General features: G+C 46.8%; 1 protein-coding gene across 2 annotated transcripts in view; it reads left to right on the top strand.

Annotated features, from left to right (window-relative positions):
* RSPO1 (R-spondin 1) overlaps nucleotides 1–20,295 on the top strand; it is a 187,959-nt gene that overhangs the window by 120,996 nt on the left and 46,668 nt on the right. For both annotated transcript variants that reach the window (XM_056560597.1, XM_056560596.1), the window contains exon 2: nucleotides 3,743–4,087. In XM_056560597.1, coding sequence (XP_056416572.1) covers nucleotides 3,997–4,087 — 91 coding nt within the window. In that variant the 5' untranslated portion in view covers nucleotides 3,743–3,996. The remainder of the gene's footprint in view (nucleotides 1–3,742; nucleotides 4,088–20,295) is intronic.

Raw genomic sequence — 20,295 nt, 5'->3', positions numbered from 1 at the left:
AGAGACAGTTCTCTGTTGTACTAGTTTTAATACATTTTTCCATGTGTGCCTTATAAAAGGAATATATAAGATAAATGCAAAAAAGAAACAAAACAGTTGAGGCTGCTCATAATAATTGTCGGATATTTTTTTTTTTTTACTTGGGCACATGAAATTGTGAGATGTTGGCCACTGCTAACAATCTTATTGTTTCTTACATCTTAACCATTCCATTTTGGTACCTTAAAATATATCTGATTGTTTCATATGGACAACTGTTTTACTTTTCATTTGCACATTTTGTTTTTATTTTTAACTTTTTATGTCTTTAAACGTTCATTCGCTACCTTATTCTCTCTCTCACTCTCTTTTACTCTGGCTAATGATTTTTTTTTTTTGGCAAACACACAGGAGTAGTAATCTTTTTTAGACCTGGTCAGAAGGTGGTCTAGATTTGCAGATTTTTTTGCACCAGTTGCGGCAAAAATTGAGCAAAAAATCTAAAACACGCAGGTGATAAATTCACGACCACTGCATCCGTCACTTCAAAAAATGGTCCCCAAAAGGTCAAAATGACAGATTTTAGAACTTTGAAAAAGCCACAAAAAAACGCAGTAAGCGCAAAAATAACAGAAATTCGCAAATAGAACAAAATGGCAAATAAACCAATACCGTTCAGTTGTCCCTGGTCTAAAGCACCCTATAATGTCCCCATCACTGCATCATTGGATTCCGCAGTCACGTGAATTTGCTCTGACACATGACCACTGCGGCTGGTGATTGCTTGCAGCGTCCCATACGAAGAGTGCAATGACATCACTGGGTACTTCTGCTATGCACTTTGGAGCTGTGACCTTTGCTATATTAGAACAGTATGTTTTTTTTTATATTGTCCTGCCATTCAGTGCTACCTAACATATATATATATATATATATATACACACGTTTATCTGTACTGTCTGTACATGATAGGTAATATCTGTACCTGGCAGGTATATAACTTTCTATTCCATGTTGTACTTGGTTTGTCTGATGTTCAGATGGCTAGTGAGTGAAGTCTAGTTGCCATGATGTCTCTCCTGTATCTATATAACACACACTCAGAAGCAGCAGCATGGAGGACATTATAGAGAAATACTAACAAATCCAGCACCAGGGTGAGATTCCAAACTTACTACAAGCTGCTTTTCCCTGTATCTATTTTTCTCTCTGCCTATTTTTCTCTCCAGCTGTTTTGCCTCCTACTTCCTCATTATTTCATAGACTTTATGAACAACATGTAGACTTGGGCATTTTTTTAAATTATTATTTTTATTTTATTTTATTTTTTTGCAGAAGAGTAGCCTGATAAGTAGGAAAAGAAAAATGAGATATATTACAAAGTTTCTTACATTCGCTTTTACCATTGGTTTATGCAAATCTGAATATACCTATTTAATGGTTAAATTAGACTGTGGATGCTGCTTGACCCCCTTCAGTCGCCTGTCATGTACAGAACCTGCCTGCATTCTCACATCCACATTTAGCAGCTCTTTGCTTGGCTTCTATCCAACTGTGACAGCTATGTACGGAGATACTGTGGTAAAGTTTGTGTAAGTGACCAAGTATTGCAATTGTGCCCTCTCATAAGACTAAATGATTTATCCATGACTATGTGCCCATGTATCAAGTATAATGCAAGTGTATAAACTACCTGCGGCATGCATACTGTAAAAGAGGAGACCCCCACAGCAAAGTTCAAAATAGTTTTTTCATACCGGGTGTTGTCGTCCAGGACTAGTGTAAATCAAAAATTAAGTACTGTAGCTGTGCATGTAGTGTTCTTTAAAGTGCAACATTTCAAGTTAGTATACTCGTAACCAGGCCCCTAAAAACAGAAGAGTCCAATGTCTAATATGGAGGATAGTGAGGGACACAAGACCTAGCAAAAAGTAGCAGTATTTGGTGGCCAGAAAGAGACAAGGGCTGAACGTGCCAGCACAGCTGTAGCTTTCACCATCCTCCATGTTGGTCTCTAATTCTCAGACTGTTTGAAGAAGGGTATACTCACCAGAAACATTGCATTTTAAAGAACAATATATGCTCAGCTGCACTACTTTGAGATCAATAGAATCATCCCAAGCTTTTGAAAACCCACTTCTGATGTTCTGTCTTCAGATGATTTCTGGATTTACATTGATGGGGGTGCTGTCTTGTTTATGTGTGTACACCGGACTAATATGCCAGATGTTTTTTTCCATCTAAGGGTGCGTTTGCAGACTAGTAAATAGCAGCAAATTTCCCTCTATGAGTTACAATACCATTTATTTGAATGGGTTCGTGGACAGTCCGCAAATCTGATACTATTATGAACTGTTCATGGACCTGTTCAAATGAATGGTAACGTAACTATCTGCAGGTCGCCCATAGTGGGAAACCCACTGCTAGTTACCTTTGCTTGCTAACCATGCAATCTCTCTCAAAGAAGTGAGCCCAAGGGCTCAGCTACCTGTCTACAAGGCTCCCAGAACAGTTGCATTGTCTGCCTCTATGGTAAAGTGCACTCTCAATTGAGCAAATTTCCCACAATTGTGTTCCTTTGTGATACATTTCCATTTTGTTGCTTAAAACATGCTACCTATTCATTATTTTATTAAAATGTATTACAGCACTGTGTCAATAGTGGTGAGAACTATTTGTAATTATCGGAAAGACATTTGAATAGTTTTGATCGGGTACATCAAATCGCTAGGTAGAGCCAGGAGAAGTGCACACTAAGCACTTTCTTTCTAAGGTCTATTGTACGTGACCAAGATGGTTTCATAATACAAGTCTATGGGATCGACAGAGATGGGGGATAAATGCGCTCCTAGAAGTACTTCCTCGCTAGTTCTAGCGATTATTTGGGGTCTAAACACTCAAAACTTTTCAAATGCCTCTACAACATGTGAAAAGTTTAAGTAGCAGGGTACCAGGTTTACTTGATATATCGTCACACAATGTCCAGTTCTCAGTTTAATGGTCACATCTGTTCAAAATGTCAAAATATATGGTGAATTTACATAAATGGTGACGCATTTCATTACAAGATTTTTTCACTATTTCAACAAAGCAGAAATCGGTTTATGTTTTTAAATGTTGTATAAATGATAAAATCAGTCTGTAACATCGGCCCCAAAATGGAAGCGTGGTCTTACTGCGTTTTACAGACATGGATGTCTATATTTAAAGGGGTACTCTGCCCCTAGACATCTTATACCCTATTCCAAGTATAGGGGATAAGGTGTCTGGTCCCTCCGTGCCGAACTTCGCTCCGTGCCGGATGACTGGTGATGTGGGGCGGTGGCTTGGGATGTCACGGCCACGCCCCACTCGTACGTCACAGCCATGCCTCCTCAATGCAAGTCTATGGGAGGGGGCGTGAAGGCCCCCTCTTTTAGACTTGTATGGAGGGGGTGTGGCCATGATGTCATGAGCGAGGCGTGGCCATGAAGTCATGAGCCTCCGGCGCTGAACCCGACACTCTAAACGAAAGCCAGGTGCAGCACGATCTAGAAATCTAGGGGCTGATTACCCCTTTAAGCCTTTGTATAGGGATCAGCTAATATATCCATCTATATGAATGAAACCTCTGTAACCAAACATCCTCTCCCAACCTAATACAGTTATTAGAAATGGTATAAGATAAGAGTAGATCATTACAGGTAATCTATTATTAGGCTGCAACAGCACTTCTTCAAAGTCTTTCTATTAACATATATCCTCACTGCTGTGTTCTCTGCAGGTACCCTAGAAGATTCATGTAGTGCCTTCAGGGCCATATAAATGGAACTCCATCCAAATTCACAATGTCAGAAGAACTACCTACAACATAAATTTCATGGAGCAGATCATATGAATTCCAGATTATCTCCTGTACCAGGCATGTACAGACTTGCACTTGTCATCAGACTCAGCAGATACTAAAACAACCACAAGGGTGGCACAGACTCCCTCCAGTCAGCCGGCTTTGCATGCACTCAGTGCTGGAGAGTTACTATGCAGTTTGGACTGTTCACTGTGCTTGTCTTGATCTTGATGGATATTGCAGACAGCAGCAGGGTTGTGAAGGGGAGGAGACACAGGAGAAGTAAGTACAACCCCATCATTCCCTGCCGCTGAAGATTGTACATAAAATCACTATTTAACAATCATTACATTTTTAGTAAGGTATTAAATAATATCATTCAGAAAAATGTACTACTATATTTTCTTTATTTGATTCAAACTTCAGTAAATTCTGCCATTCTTACACAACTTTCCAATAAACGTTGTGTGTCTTTACCATTCAAGGTTCCTGTTTGCTATCAGTGAATGGAAGCTATTAATAGAAAGAAAGAAAAAAAACAGTACATATCTTACAGTATAATTACATGTTTTCTGTGTGTTTTTCCATGATTACAAAACATAATTTAAAAAAATGCACTCAGATAGAAATGTCAGATTGCTGCAAAACTTAACATGTAGTCATGTTTCAGGAACATGTGTAAATGATTACAGGTTTGATCTGATTATAAACTGGGTCTTGCCACAAAAAGGTGTAAAAGTTATTCCCCTCTCAGATGCTACTTTTGGGTAGTGTACTTCTTAGTGACCGATCTCTCTACAACACGCTCAAAGACAGTTCGTCCAGTTGATGAATGGTTGTGGCCACTATCAAGGCTGTTCTGACCAAGCTGGGAGGTGATGGAAGTATTTATGTGGGGACACACATACACCGCGAACAGACAGCCTAGACAGACCACCAGTAGAGAGGATCATTTTATCCACTGACAAGCATGAGCAGCTCCCACAATTTCCATGTCTAACATCCAAACACAGGTGGCAACTTCATTACGCATACCTGTCTCTGCAAAAACCCTTTGCAGGTTCTTAGCAGAAGGAAATCTGTTGTGACAGCATCAATTACATGTCCTGCCATTGACAGTAAGCCACCACTGACTTCGATTTCAGTGGTATCATGACAATAAACCTTGACTGCTACAGACTGGAACTGTGTTGTCTTTAGCAATAAATCTAGGATCTGTTTGGGATCTTAAAACAGTCAGGTTTATGTATAGAGTTCTCATGATGACAGCATCAATCCTGCTTGTAGTTGGAATGACACACTGCCTCAACTACTGGAGTGAAGATATAGGGAACCATTAAATAGAACAATCAGTCACATCTAAAAGTGATACAAGGTACATTAACAGCTCAAAGATATGTGCAGGACAGCCACATGTGTTGCAGTAATAACTTACATATTTCATCAAGATAATGCTCGCCCACACAGGGTCGGATACAGAGTCTAGTCTCGGGAGGGGCATTATCATAGTATTTTTTGTTGGCGGAGAGAAAATAAGGTGTACGCAGAATAAGTCCCCCACAATAAGTACGCAGCATAAGTCCCCCACAATAAGTACGCAGCCTAAGCTCCCCACAATAAGTATGCCACATATGTCCCCCACATTAGGTAGGCAGCATAAGTCCCCCACATTAAAGGAGTACTCCAGGATAAGAAAGGATAGGGGATAAGTTTCAGATCGTGGGGGGTCTGACCGCTGGGACCCCTCACCATGTACGGGGCCCCGGCTCTCCGCCCAAATGGTGCGTGTCAGCCACCGCACAAAACAGTGGCTGACATGCCCCCTCAATGCAGCGCCAAGGCAGAGCCGGAGATTGCTGAATGCAGCGCTCCAGCTCTCCCATAGAGTTGAAATGAGGGGGCGTGTCAGCCGCTGCTTCATGCGGTGGGTGACACGCCCCCTTCCTGTGGACTGCTGGGGCCCCGTATGGGAGATCGCGGGGGGTCCCAGTAGCCGGACCCCATACAATCTGAAACTTATCCCCATACTTAGAATAGGGGATATGTTTTTTTTATCCTGGAGAACTCCTTTAAGTACGCAGCATAAGTCCGCCATATTTTGTACGCAGCATATTCCTCCACATTAGGTAGGCAGTATAGTTCCCCCTCATTAGGTATGCAGCATATTCCTCCACATCACGTAGGCAGTGGCCCCCACAGATATACAGCCCCCAGGCTTATACATTGTATGGCTTGAGGCTGTATGTCTGTGTACTGCACCATTTCAGTGCTACGATTACCGCTCCGGGGTCATGATCTACTGCTATGCCCCCCCCCCCCCCCGTGGATCCGCCACTGCGCCCACACACAGCAAAGCTTTCCCAGAAGTGTCACCAGATTCAACACTTGCTTACCTGCCCGGTCACCAGATTTATCACCAATCTAACATTAATAGAACAAGCTTTGGCAACCTATGAGTTTGCAGGATCTAAAGGCTCAGCTGCAACATCTGTAGGCAAATGAGCCACAGGATGCCACAAAAAACTTGTATGCCCCCATACCCAACCTCATCACATCTTTTATTCAGGCTAGGGGTGACCCTATAGGGTACTAGAAACTTCTTTCCATTGTAAATTTTTCCCCAATATATTTATTTAACTCCAATATTGTAATCCTTACATCATTGCATTCCCACATATAAACTTTCATTTGATTCCAACAACTCCTTCTTTATGTGTTTAATTGTTCTTTTTGGGTCAATGAGTGCATACTAAAATAAATATATACAAATAATATTGTGGTGAAGGTGTAATGCAGGGCAGATGAAATTATCCTAGGGGCAGATGGCATTAACCCCTTGTGTTCGTGACGCCAGGGCGTGGTTTATCCTCTACACCACGCGAAGGAATACCGCTGGATCCTAGGCTAGGCAGAGGGGCAAATAATGACTCCGACACCAAGTTATGGAACAACGGCAGCTTAACGGAGTCAGACAGATGTAGCAGTCTATGTAGCTTGGCCAGGCCCACGGAGTTGACCAGTGACTTGAGATCTTAGGGCTTGTTGGGACTTATAGTGGACTTGGACAATTTGGATGCAGGCCACGCTGACTTGAGACAGGATGACATGGACTGACTTCACTATGACAGACTATGACTGACTTCACCCCTTCTGTAGCTTACCAGGCTTTGACTTGACCTGTGGGGCAATAGACTTGAGAATCCGTAGCTGCTTGACAGACTTTAGGCCTCCTCTGGACTCCAGACACACACCTAGGACTTGACCTCACTGTTCCTCAGCTAAGCAGGAAGAGAGGGAGCAGAGGCTCCACCCAGGGCTTATATGGGAGAGACTCTGGAGGGGTCCCATAGGTTACCCTTAGGTCACATGGTCACTGATACCTCACTGGGTTACAATCACATTGTTATGGCAGTGGTGAAGCGGATCTGCTGAGCCTGTGTGGATGATGGCTTGGGCCATACCAGGGAACGGAGTCTAAGGTGCCACTGGTTTTCACCAGAGCCCGCCGCAATGCCTGATGGACTTGCTGCGGCAGGTGGCACCCAGGTCACTATCCCTGATACAACCCGTCCAAACAGGCTACCGAGGAGAAGCGTGGCACAGGAAGTATAAGACAAACTCATAGTCGGGGGAAAGGCAGGAAAGTCAGGACAGGTGGCACTGGAGCGTGGTCAGGAAACGTAGCAAGGTGGTCAGGTACACAGTAAGGCAGAACACAAGTATGGAATGCTTTCTCTAAGGCTGTGGGGCACAAAGATCCAGCAGGGGTTAAAGGAAGTGCAGACATATATAGGGGCAGGAAACAACAAGGACCAATTAGTGGCATACTGGCCCTTTAAATTTCGGAGAGGCGACGATGGGGAAGGTAAAGGGCAGTGGGCTGGGCGAGATCACACCGCAAGATGCGAATTGCATCGCAGACCGCGCTGGGCAGCAAAGAAGGAGTGTGTCCGCAGCCAGCATGTCTGGCCAAGGCACAACTCCTAACAGTACCCCCTTAGGTCTCCCCCTCTTTTTAGGCCGGAGAAACCCGAGTACCAGATCCCGGTCCAAGATGTTCTCCTCAGGTTCCCAGGACCTCTCCTCAGGACCAAAACCTTTCCAATCAATGAGGAAGTACCAGTCCCAGAGAGGAGTAGCCCAGGGCAGGGCTTTCCCCCGAGAGTAGACTGACCACAAATGCCACCTTAGCTCGCTCAGTTGGCAACTGGTCAACCATTAATTCCAGAGGCATGGAACACTGAGTCACCAACCCTCTGCACAATTTTGGATCCCTTCATACTTTATCGGCAGGGACAGATGTAGCTTGGAGTAGACAGAGACCACGGAAGCTGCAGACACCGAAAGAGCCACAGGAACAGGTTGAGGCTTCTGCGGCTGTTGAACGGAGAGGAGTTGCTGCATCATGGCGGATAATTGATTCAACTGTTGCTCTTGAGTAGCTAGCTGCTGCGACTATTGAGCCACGATGGTGGTGAGATCAGCAACATTAGGCAAAGGCACCTCAGCAGGATCCATGGTCGGATCTTACTGTAACGGCAGTGGTAAAGTGGATCCGCTGAGCCCGTGTGGATGATGGCGTGGGCCGTACAAGGGAGCGGAGTCTGAGGTGCCACTGGTTTTCACCAGTGCCTGCCGCAAAGCGGGATGGACTTGCTGCAGCAGGCAGCACCCAGGTCGGTACACCTGATATGACTCCTCCACACAGGCTGCCGAGGTGAAGCGTGGCACAGGAATGATAAGGCAAACTTGTAGTCGGGTAAAGGCAGGAAGGTCAGGACAGGCGTCATTGGAGCCTGGTCAGGAAACGTAGCAAGGTGGTCAGGTACACAGTAAGGCAGAACACAAGTATGGAATGCTTTCTCTAAGGCTGTGGGGCACAAAGATCAGGCAGGGGTTAAAGGAAGTGCAGACATATATAGGGGCAGGAAACAACAAGGACCAAATAGTGGCGTACTGGCCCTTTAAATTTCCGAGAGCCAGCGGGCGCCATAGGAGGCGGGGATGCGTGCGTTGGCAGGCCGGAAGAACAGAGGAGAAACCGGGAAGGTAATGGGCAGTGGGCTGGGCGCTATCACGGGATGCGAATTGCAGCGCAGACCGCGCCGGGCAGCGGAGAAGGAGTGCGTCCGTGGCCAGCATGTCTGGCCGCGGCGCGACTCCTAACACATATGACAACAGGTTAATCACATGTCAACTGTTCTTAAAGCTATAACACATCTTAGGTAGAACACATTTTAGGTATAATACTTTATATAACATGCATACAAATGGAACAGGTGCAGGGGTGGCCCAGGGAACACTGTATGAAGGCTGCCTGACTGGCCAGCAAGGGTACAGGGGTGCAACTGCTGTATTGGGCCACCACAAACTCGTCCTCTTAACAACAGCCGTCCGCGGTGCCCAGTTCTGCAGGGTGGACAATATAAAAGTGTCCACTTGGGCCTAGTGATGACAGTTTCTGGGGCATTGATATTGAAAGTCCTTCACTGGTCTGGTGACTAAATAACAAACAGTTGGGGACGAGTCCATGTGGCATTATTTGGAAATGTCCTTACATGCTCCTTTGTTTAGGGTATTAAGAACTGGGACCATAATATACACACATATGAGACCTTTTGACTTGGTAAATGCATACCTGAACACATTTAAACACATTTGATCCGGTTAGGGCTGCCAGAGGCTTTCTACCCGAATGTCTTAGCTGCTGGGGCCAATTGGCACTAGCTACTTCTCCCCAGAACACTATGCACATTTTTGTACAATAATACAAGATTATCTTTATATGACAACTCTGTCACTACACGTGTTTTACTTATGTTTCAGGGGAACCCTCTGGCCAGTAGAGTACCCTGTACACGATGGATAGGAAAAATGGTTAGACATTTGAAATTGACTGACTATTATGGACTGGAATATACAGTACAGACCAAAAGTTTGGACACTCCTTCTCATTCAAAGAGTTTTCTTTATTTTTATGACTATGAAAATTGTAGATTAACACTGAAGGCATCAAAACTTTGAATTAACACATGTGGAATTATAGGCATAACAAAGTGTGAAACAACTGAAAATTTTTTATATTCTAGGTTCCTCAAAGTAGCCACCTTTTGCTTTGATTACGGCTTTGCACACTCATTCTCTTGTTGAGCTTCAAGAGGTAGTCACCTGAAATGGTCTTCCAACAGTCTTGAAGGAGTTCCCAGAGATGCTTAACATTTGTTGGCCCTTTTGCCTTCATTGGGTTCAGGTCTGGTGACTGTGGAGGCCAGGTCATCTGGCGCAGCACCCCATCACTCTCCTTCTTGGTCAAATAGCCCTTACACAGCCTGGAGGTGTGTTTGGGGTCATTGTCCTGTTGAAAAATAAATGATGGTCCAACTAAACGCAAACCGGATGGAATAGCATGCCGCTGCAAGATGCTGTGGTAGACATGCTGGTTCAGTAGGCCTTCAATTTTGAATAAATCCCCAACAGTGTCACCAGCAAAGCACCCCCACACCATCACACCTCCTCCTCCATGCTTCACGGTGGGAACCAGGCACGTAGAGTCCATCCGTTCACCTTTTCTGCGTCGCACAAAGACACGGTGGTTGGAACCAAAGATCTCAAATTTGGACTCCTCTGACCAAAGCACAGATTTACATTGGTCTAATGTCCATTCCTTGTGTTCTTTAGCCAAAACAAGTCTCTTCTGCTTGTTGCCTGTCCTTAGCAGTGGATTCCTAGCAGACATTCTACCATGAAGGCCTGGTTCACAGTCTCCTCTTAACAGTTGTTCTAGAGATGTGTCTGCTGCTAGAACTCTGTGTGGCATTGACCTGGTCTCTAATCTGAGCTGCTGTTAACCTGCAATTTCTGAGGCTGGTGACTCGGATGAACTTATCCTCCGCAGCAGAGGTGACTCTTGGTCTTCCTTTCCTGGGGTGGTCCACATGAGCCAGTTTCTTTGTAGCTCTTGATGGTTTTTGTGACTGCACTTGGGGACACTTTGCACCTAGAATATGACATATGTTACGCCTAGCGCTCCGGGTCCCCGCTCCTCCCCGGAGCACTCACGGCGTCTTTCTCCCTGCAGCGCCCCGGTCAGTCCCGCTGACCGGGAGCGCTGCACTGTCATGGCCGTCGGGGATGCGATTCGCACAGCGGGACGCGCCCGCTCGCGAATCGCATCCCAGGTCACTTACCCGTCCCGGTCCCCTGCTGTCTTGTGCTGGCGCGCGCGGCTCCGCTCTCTAGGGCGCGCGCGCGCCAGCTCTCTGAGACTTAAAGGGCCAGTGCACCAATGATTGGTGCCTGGCCCAATTAGCTTAATTGGCTTCCATCTGCTCCCTGGCTATATCTGATCTCCTCCCTTGCACTCCCTTGCCGGATCTTGTTGCCTTGTGCCAGTGAAAGCGTTTAGTGTGTCCAAAGCCTGTGTACCTGAACTTCTGCTATCCATCCTGACTACGAACCTTGCCGCCTGCCCCCGACCTTCTGCTACGTCTGACCTTGCCTCTGCCTAGTCCTTCTGTCCCACGCCTTCTCAGCAGTCAGCGAGGTTGAGCCGTTGCTAGTGGATACGACCTGGTTGCTACTGCCGCAGCAAGACCATCCCGCTTTGCGGCGGGCTCTGGTGAAAACCAGTAGCCTCTTAGAACCGGTCCACTAGCACGGTCCACGCCAATCCCTCGCTGACACAGCGGATCCACAACCCGTAAGCCGAATCGTGACAGTAGATCCGGCCATGGATCCCGCTGAGGTGCCGCTGCCAAGTCTCGCTGACCTTACCACTGTGGTCGCTCAGCAATCGCAGCAAATTGCCCAACAAGGACAGCAGCTGTCGCAGTTGACCGCCACGTTACAGCAACTTCTGCCTCTGCTACAGCAGCAACCATCTCCTCCACCAGCTCCTGCACCTCCTCCGCAACGAGTGGCCGCTCCTAGCCTCCGCTTGTCCCTGCCGGACAAATTTGATGGGGACTCTAAACTCTGCCGTGGATTTTTGTCTCAGTGTTCCCTGCATATGGAGATGTTGTCGGACTTGTTTCCTACAGAACGGTCTAAGGTGGCGTTCGTAGTAAGCCTTCTTTCAGGAAAGGCCTTGTCTTGGGCCACACCGCTCTGGGACCGCAATGATCCTGCCACAGCCACAGTCCAGGCCTTCTTCGCTGAAGTCCGGAGTGTCTTCGAGGAACCAGCCTGAGCTTCTTCTGCCGAGACTGCCCTGCTGAACCTGGTCCAGGGTAATTCTTCCGTTGGCGAGTACGCCATACAATTCCGTACTCTTGCTTCTGAACTATCCTGGAATAATGAGGCCCTCTGCGCGACCTTTAAAAAAGGCCTATCCAGTCGCATCAAGGATGTGCTGGCCGCACGAGAGATTCCTGCCAACCTCCAAGAACTCATCCATTTGGCTACCCGCATTGACATGCGTTTTTCTGAGCGACACCAAGAGCTCCGCCAGGAAAAAGACTTAGATCTCTGGGCACCTCTCCCACAGCATCCTTTGCAGTCTACGCCTGGGCCTCCCGCCGAGGAGGCCATGCAAGTGGATCGGTCTCGCCTGACCCAGGAAGAGAGGAATCGCCGTAGGGAAGAAAATCTCTGTCTGTACTGTGCCAGTACCGAGCACTTCTTGGTGGATTGCCCTATCCGTCCTCCACGTCTGGGAAACGCACGCACGCACCCAGCTCACGTGGGTGTGGCGTCTCTTGGTTCTAAGTCTGCTTCTCCACGTCTCACGGTGCCCGTGCGGATTTCTCCTTCAGCCAACTCCTCCCTCTCAGCCCTGGCCTGCTTGGACTCTGGTGCCTCCGGGAATTTTATTTTGGAGTCTTTTGTGAATAAATTCCGCATCCCGGTGACCCGTCTCGTCAAGCCGCTCTACATTTCCGCGGTCAATGGAGCCAGACTGGATTGCACTGTGCGTTACCGCACAGAACCCCTCCTGATGTGTATCGGACCCCATCGCGAAGTGATTGAGCTCTTCGTCCTACCCAACTGTACCTCTGAGGTCCTCCTCGGTCTGCCATGGCTCCGGCTTCATTCCCCCACCCTTGATTGGACCACCGGGGAGATCAAGAACTGGGACTCTGCCTGCCATAGGAAGTGCCTCTCCCCCCCTCCCAGTCCCGTCAGGCAAGCCTCTGTGCCTCCTCATGGCTCCCGTCCTTGTGTCACCCTGCCCCGTGCCAAGCTTCACCCTCTGCCCTCCCTCCCAATTCCAACTCCTGCTGTACTGCCTGCCGTTGAGGAAACCCTCCATTCTTTCCCGGTGTCCTCATCCCAGGGGAGGCAGTTACCGGACAAAAAAAAGGGGAGACCTAAGGGGGGGGGTACTGTTACGCCTAGCGCTCCGGGTCCCCGCTCCTCCCCGGAGCGCTCACGGCGTCTTTCTCCCTGCAGCGCCCCGGTCAGTCCCGCTGACCGGGAGCGCTGCACTGTCATGGCCGTCGGGGATGCGATTCGCACAGCGGGACGCGCCCGCTCGCGAATCGCATCCCAGGTCACTTACCCGTCCCGGTCCCCTGCTGTCTTGTGCTGGCGCGCGCGGCTCCGCTCTCTAGGGCGCGCGCGCGCCAGCTCTCTGAGACTTAAAGGGCCAGTGCACCAATGATTGGTGCCTGGCCCAATTAGCTTAATTGGCTTCCATCTGCTCCCTGGCTATATCTGATCTCCTCCCTTGCACTCCCTTGCCGGATCTTGTTGCCTTGTGCCAGTGAAAGCGTTTAGTGTGTCCAAAGCCTGTGTACCTGAACTTCTGCTATCCATCCTGACTACGAACCTTGCCGCCTGCCCCCGACCTTCTGCTACGTCTGACCTTGCCTCTGCCTAGTCCTTCTGTCCCACGCCTTCTCAGCAGTCAGCGAGGTTGAGCCGTTGCTAGTGGATACGACCTGGTTGCTACTGCCGCAGCAAGACCATCCCGCTTTGCGGCGGGCTCTGGTGAAAACCAGTAGCCTCTTAGAACCGGTCCACTAGCACGGTCCACGCCAATCCCTCGCTGACACAGCGGATCCACAACCCGTAAGCCGAATCGTGACAACATATTTTCAGTTGTTTCACACTTTTTTGTTATGTCTATAATTCCACATGTGTTAATTCCTAGTTTTGATGCCTTCAGTGTGAATCTACAATATTCATAGTCATAAAAATAAAGAAAACTCTTTGAATGAGAAGGTGTGTCCAAACTTTTGGTCTGTACTGTACATTTTAGCTACAATCCTAACTATGCATTACATTTGACTAGTTTATACACAATACACTATGTACTCCATTGGACTTGAATGTACAAAATGACACTTAACATTATCTCTGCTAGACTGACTAAATATGACTAGACTTTACACTGACAACTTTATACAAGGTACTATGACTATTCTCTGTACCTGGCTGGTAATTGTCATGGCAGTGAGGTAGTGGATACACTTCTCCCGACCTAGTCAGGATACATCCTATACAAATTGCCTTAGACACAAAGAAACATCTAATTTTTGTACAAAAATTTAAATTTTTGTACAAACACGATATATTTATTTATTACATTGTACTTTAAACAATACAGTACAAGAACATTTGTATTCACCTGTGCAAAAAATAAACAGAAATATATTACTCTGACAGTATATATATATTTTTTTTTTTTCTAGTACAGCTCCACAGTTCTGATACGTTTAGAGTTCTCAGTAAACGATCAAGGCTAGAAGCTGGGCTGAGTCAACCAGGCACTTTTTCTTAAACGTTGCTGAAACCTGAAAACAATAAGAATACATCACACACAAAGCTAGTCTCACGACTTTTTAGCAAAGTGGGTTAGCGTAGACTCTTCAGCCTGTGTACTTGCCATCCCAGCCTCGCCTGTCGGACTGCTTCCGAGGCTGAGACATGTAACGGGGTCCACAGGACTGTGCCCCCTGCAATGGACTAATTCGGGTGTTCTAGTTTACAGATAAGGTAGACCCAGTAATGCTGGGGCTGATGGTGACCACCATTTGTACGGCAGCAGACGTTCTTGCCTGTTGGGCCGGCCAAACCTCTTCTGCCGCAGTAGGCCAAGGCACTTTAGTTGGTGCCCAATGATTAGGCCGAACCTCCTCGACAACAGGAGTAGGCCTGGGCACATCTGTAGATGACTCGGGCAGAAACTTTGGTGCCATTACAGGCGCCTCGGGCAAGTAGACCTCTTCCTCTTGGACGGTGAAAACCAAAGGGATCTGCGTCCCAGTCGTCCGATGGGAAGTAGGCAAACGGAATCTGTGTTGGATTTTTCGGACGGGTCCGGGTTTCGGATGGGCCGCCCATTCTCCTCTCATACTCTGTACAGGAGTATACTCAACGATCTCCCCACTCTCTAGGGAATGCAGTGGTGGGGAAAGATAATCTCTCTGCTCTGCCCGACAATTGACCAAGATGGTCCCACCATGACGACAGTCCATGAGGGGCTAAACCCTTGTACTGTCAAATTTTACAACCATTGCTCTGCAGCATTCCAGGGGTGGTGCTCCCTCTCAGGAATGCTCCAACTTTCTGATGTACAGGGCCTCTAATGCTTTGGTGTCTTGTTGCTGCGCCTGTCACACCTCATATTGCAGCAGCTTCGGCCAACATTCTTTCATTCTTTGTTCCCTCACTCCTTCTACAATTTCGGCCACCTGGGTTTTTTTCCTAGCCCTCTCGAACTGGGCCTTTGGAACTGGGGGATGGGACTTCCCTGGCAGGGGAAGTAGGTGCTCCCTCATGTACTGGATTAGTCCGGGCTCATCGCCAAATAGTCACTGGGGTAACGGTGGTGACCGGGGACGTACAGCAGACTTATGAGCCTGGGAGGTGTGCTCTGGGCTAGGAGTAGAAGAAGTGGTAGAGAAAGCGGCCTCAGCAGGGATACTCACTTCTTACTTCTCTGTATTAATTTCAGCCCAGGATCCCCAGGTCCGGTGGTGAGAGTACAGCCTCATCGGCGATGATCCTCGGGAAGATGCTGGCATTCCCTCTGCTGGGGTTGCTGCCCAGTTTCCCCCGTCCTCTAGCAGCGGGACTTGTTAGCAGGCCTCTTCGGCCCCGATGGAGATACGCTGTAGACGTTCTGCCAGCTCCTGAAACATTTGCACCGCGGAAACTTTCCGGGCCTCCGGCACCAGCTTGGGACTCTTCGATCTCGTGCTTGCTGTTCCCCCATATTGCTCCACTTGCAGACTTCCGGCAAACTGATCTGGCGGAACTGCTCCTTTTATGCAGGGCTTTGGGAAAATGGCCGCAGGCCGGAAGTGCATCAGCGGTGCAGAGCTGACTTCCGCTCCCCTGGCAACAAGGGGCAGATCTTCACAGTTCCACTTCGGCATCAGTACAGCAACATGATTTCCACGCCCAGGAGCGGGACGTTGACCTGCTCGGGACATTTTCATGTGCTTCTCAGGCACATCTTTAACCCTTGCAGGTACAGGCAATGGTTTGATACGTAACATAACTTCAGACCTGATTTTACACATGGTCGACACAGTTCTAAGACAGTACACAATGGCAGATAACAGTCTTTTCTTCACCTCCCCCTCTATTTCACAATTGCCTTAGATTAAACTCTTTTCACTGACAAAGTCCCGTACACTTTCTGGCGCAAATTTTGTCCGCATCTGCGTGCAAATTTTATTCTGCAATACAGGACACAGTTCAGACTGGGGGGGGGGGGATACTTAAGGCATAAGGCGCACACCCATATTCTGTTTGTAGGATGCCAAAAGTCGTGGTGAGGGTGTGATGCAGGGCAGATGGAATTACCCTAGGGGCAGATGGCATTAACCCCTTGTGTTCATGATGCCAGGGTGTGGTTTATCCTCTACACCACCCGAAGGACCACCGCTGTATCCTGGGCTAGGCACAGGGGCAAGTAATGACTCAGACGCCAAGTTACGGAACAACGGCAGCTTTACTGAGTCAGACAGATGTAGCAGTCTATACAGCTTGGCTAGGCCCACAGAGGTGACCATTGACTTCAGAGACCTTAGGGCTTGCTGGGACTTATAGTGGACTTGGACAATTTGGATGCAGGCCACGCTGACTTGAAAAAGGATGACTTGGACTGACATGACACGCTCCGGGGACTCATTTTAAATGGGGTGCGGCGTGCAAGATCACGGGGGTCCCCAGCTGCGGGAGTCCCGCGATCAGGCATCTTATCCCCTATCCTATGGATAGGGATAAGATGTCTAAGCGCCAGGGGACCCCTTTAAAGATAATTGCAGGTAAACAATATACTACAGCAAAAAGTGATACCAACCACAGTGAGTAGTTGACATCACTGAAGCCTGCTGGGGGACCACTTCTGCCCTCACATGCAGTGCTGTGATGAATAGAAGACTTCAAGCTCTGTGCAGCTTTCAGTGAGACTCTTTTGCAGCATTCAATGAGGCTCTGTGCAGCTTTCAATCAAGCTCAGAGCAGCGAAACACTTCCTGAGTTTGGTCACTCCCCCCCCCCCTCCCCTCCCCAAGTCTGGTCCACATAGTGAGCGTAGTGCAGATCACAAAGTTTGTTTCCACAATAATGTGTGATTTTTCTCCAATCTGTGTTCGGTGTAGACTTTTATAAATTTACCCTACATGTACAACGTGCAATATATAGTTACATACATTGGAATTATATCTTCAGCATATACAGGAGCCTTTGAGAAGAGACTAATAGAGGTTTCAATGTGTTTAGGGCTCAAGGCTCAATATGTTTATGGCAAAAACGTGCAGTTCCAAAACATGGCACTTGCAAAATTGCATCATATTTGATAGTTTCTTGCTCCATTTTTATAAACTTTTTTAAAGAGTTCTGAGTTTTTAAAGGCAAAGCTTACAAGTCACCTTTGTATACCATAAACATGTAGTATTAGTCCAGTCACTTAAGATGGGGTACAAGCTACATACTTTAAAAATGTAGTCTGTAACCTCATGCTGACAAAGAGCTCTCACCTAATATACTGTATCTTTCATTCTGTATCTGCTTTGTAAACATGAGTTTAATTGTACCTATATTGCACTTTTACTCCACTGTGAACTGCAGTGTACAGAGTGACCGAATAGATAAGTATTATATAATTATTGATAAGATACAAGACAAATATGTGTTATTGGTCCATAGCTGCATTATGATAGTATATTCTCCCTACACCTGCATGAATTCATTCCACAGTCCACAAACATAGTGATTTGGTATTAGACTATGTAAGGGTTAAAGGAAAAAAAAGTAAATAATAATCCACATTGACGTCTGTGATTTAATAACCCTCTTTTAATGTCCAGCATAAATATCAGACCAGATGTTTTAAAGGGAACCTGTCATCACTTTCATGATGCCTGAGTCATAGGGATGTTTCTGGTGGCTTCTGTCTACCCCACCAGCCTCGACTGATAGATCTCTCCCTTTAGTGAAACAGCAAGAGATCCATCAATCAAGTCAGGTGGGGAGGGGACAAGATGCCATAGAGCAGTGTTTCCCAACCCAGTCCTCAAGGCACACCAACATTCCGTTTTGTTTTTTTTCAGTTACTCCATTGGAATAGAACAGGGAAAAATTAAAATCCTGGACTGTTGGTGTGCCTTGAGGACTGGGTTGGGAAACACTGTCATAGAGCACTCAAATGACACATGCTTCAGGCAGTATGAAAATGTACTCTAAAGGAGTAGATTTGTCTATTAATTCAGAGGTGGCTCTTGCCCCTCAGTGCTAATATTAGTAAAAGTCAGGGCTTAAGTCCTGCAGGAACTGAGTTCCTGCACTTTATCCACAGCAGGAACACTGTTCCCATTAGCAGGAATTCTGCAGAACCAGTTCCCACATTTTTTACCTAGGACTTGACCCCTCGTAACCGTGTTCACCAAATATTGTGTGCATTTATAATACAGTTGTCTTTTTATATAATTAGAAGAAACTGCTATAAACCTGTCTTAACTTCTGAAATGTTGCAGCCGATCAGTATTACAAATGTTATCTATTTGTCCAGATTGGTCCCTGACTGAATGTTTGTTCACATGCTACATATCTTATCAGTCTTTGTTTTTCGTGGTAATGATCACCTATGGCACATTCACTGGATTTCTGTGGAAGTTTAAAAATGAAAGACTGCTGATATATAGCATGTTATAACCTACTAGCTGAGTACCCGGCGTTGCCTGGTTTTTCCCTCCTAATCCTTGTTGGGGAGGAAAATAAACAAAGGAGGAAGCTTTTGACTTCATATCCCGTCCTCATATGTTGTTGTTATATCCCGACCTCCTATCCCGACCTCCTATCCTGACCTCCTATCCCGACCTCCTATCTCGACCTCCTATCCCAACCTCCTATCCCGACCTCCTATCCCGTCATCATATCTCGACCTTCTATCGTGACCTCCTATCCCGTCTTCCTATCCCGACATCATATCCCGTCCTCATATCCCATCCTCCTATCCCATCCTCCTTTCCCAACCTCCTATCCTGTCATCATATCTCGACCTTCTATCCTGACCTCCTATCCCGTCCTCCTATCCCGTCCTCCTATCCCGACCTCCTATCCCGACCTCCTATCCCGACCTCCTATCCCGACCTCCTATCCCATCCTCCTATCCTGACCTCCTATCCCGTCCTCCTATCCCGTCCTCCTATCCCGTCCCCCTATTCAGTTCATCTATCCCGACCTCCTATCTCGACCTCCTATCCCGTCCTCCTATTTCAACCTCCGATCCCGTCCTCCTATTTCGACCTCCTATCTCAAGCTCCTAACCCGACCTCCCATCCCGACCTCCTATATCGACTTCCTATCCCAACCTCATATCCCAATTTGTAAAATGTGTACCAGGTATTGAAATATCTCCAGCCGTTCGGAAGTTGTGTTGGAACATACATTTCCCATTGATTTGCATGGGACTTTAAACAAAACCCCCGACCCTCACAAATGGGGGTAGTTAAGGGTTAAATTAACTATCCTATATTTTAAGTGGACATATAAGTAACATGTGACCAAGTATTATGAAAATATCTCCAGCTGTTTGGAAGTTATGCAGTAACATATATTTCCTATAGACTTGTATGGGACTTTAAACATAAACCCCGCCCCTGGCAAATGGGGGTGGGTAAGGGTTAAATTACCTATCCTATGTTTGTTGTTGACATATAAGTAACGTGTGTGCCAAGTTTCATGTTAATATCTTTAGCCCTTTGGACGTGATGCTGGAACATACACACATACATACACACACACATTGAGTTTTATATATATATATATAGATTTGTCCAGATTATATTTGTGTAGATTATAGAAAATTGGTTTTAGGTAAGTGGATGTAGGATTTAATTCTGTATATATTTAAGGGGTATTCCAGTTCAGTCAGAATATAAAACTGCACCCTCCTGCTGTGGATTTTACTCTGGATTGCCTGAGGAACTATAGCAAAATCCATGTCTGCATTTTATAGGGAATCTGCAGATGCAAATCTTCACCAGATCTACATGACTTGATACAGATTTTTCAAGCAGATTTTAGTCCAGATT

The sequence above is a fragment of the Hyla sarda genome, chromosome 2 (assembly GCF_029499605.1).
Source record: "Hyla sarda isolate aHylSar1 chromosome 2, aHylSar1.hap1, whole genome shotgun sequence".
In the NCBI taxonomy this organism is placed as follows: domain Eukaryota; kingdom Metazoa; phylum Chordata; class Amphibia; order Anura; family Hylidae; genus Hyla; species Hyla sarda.
This window is presented reverse-complemented; position numbering and strand designations above follow the sequence as displayed.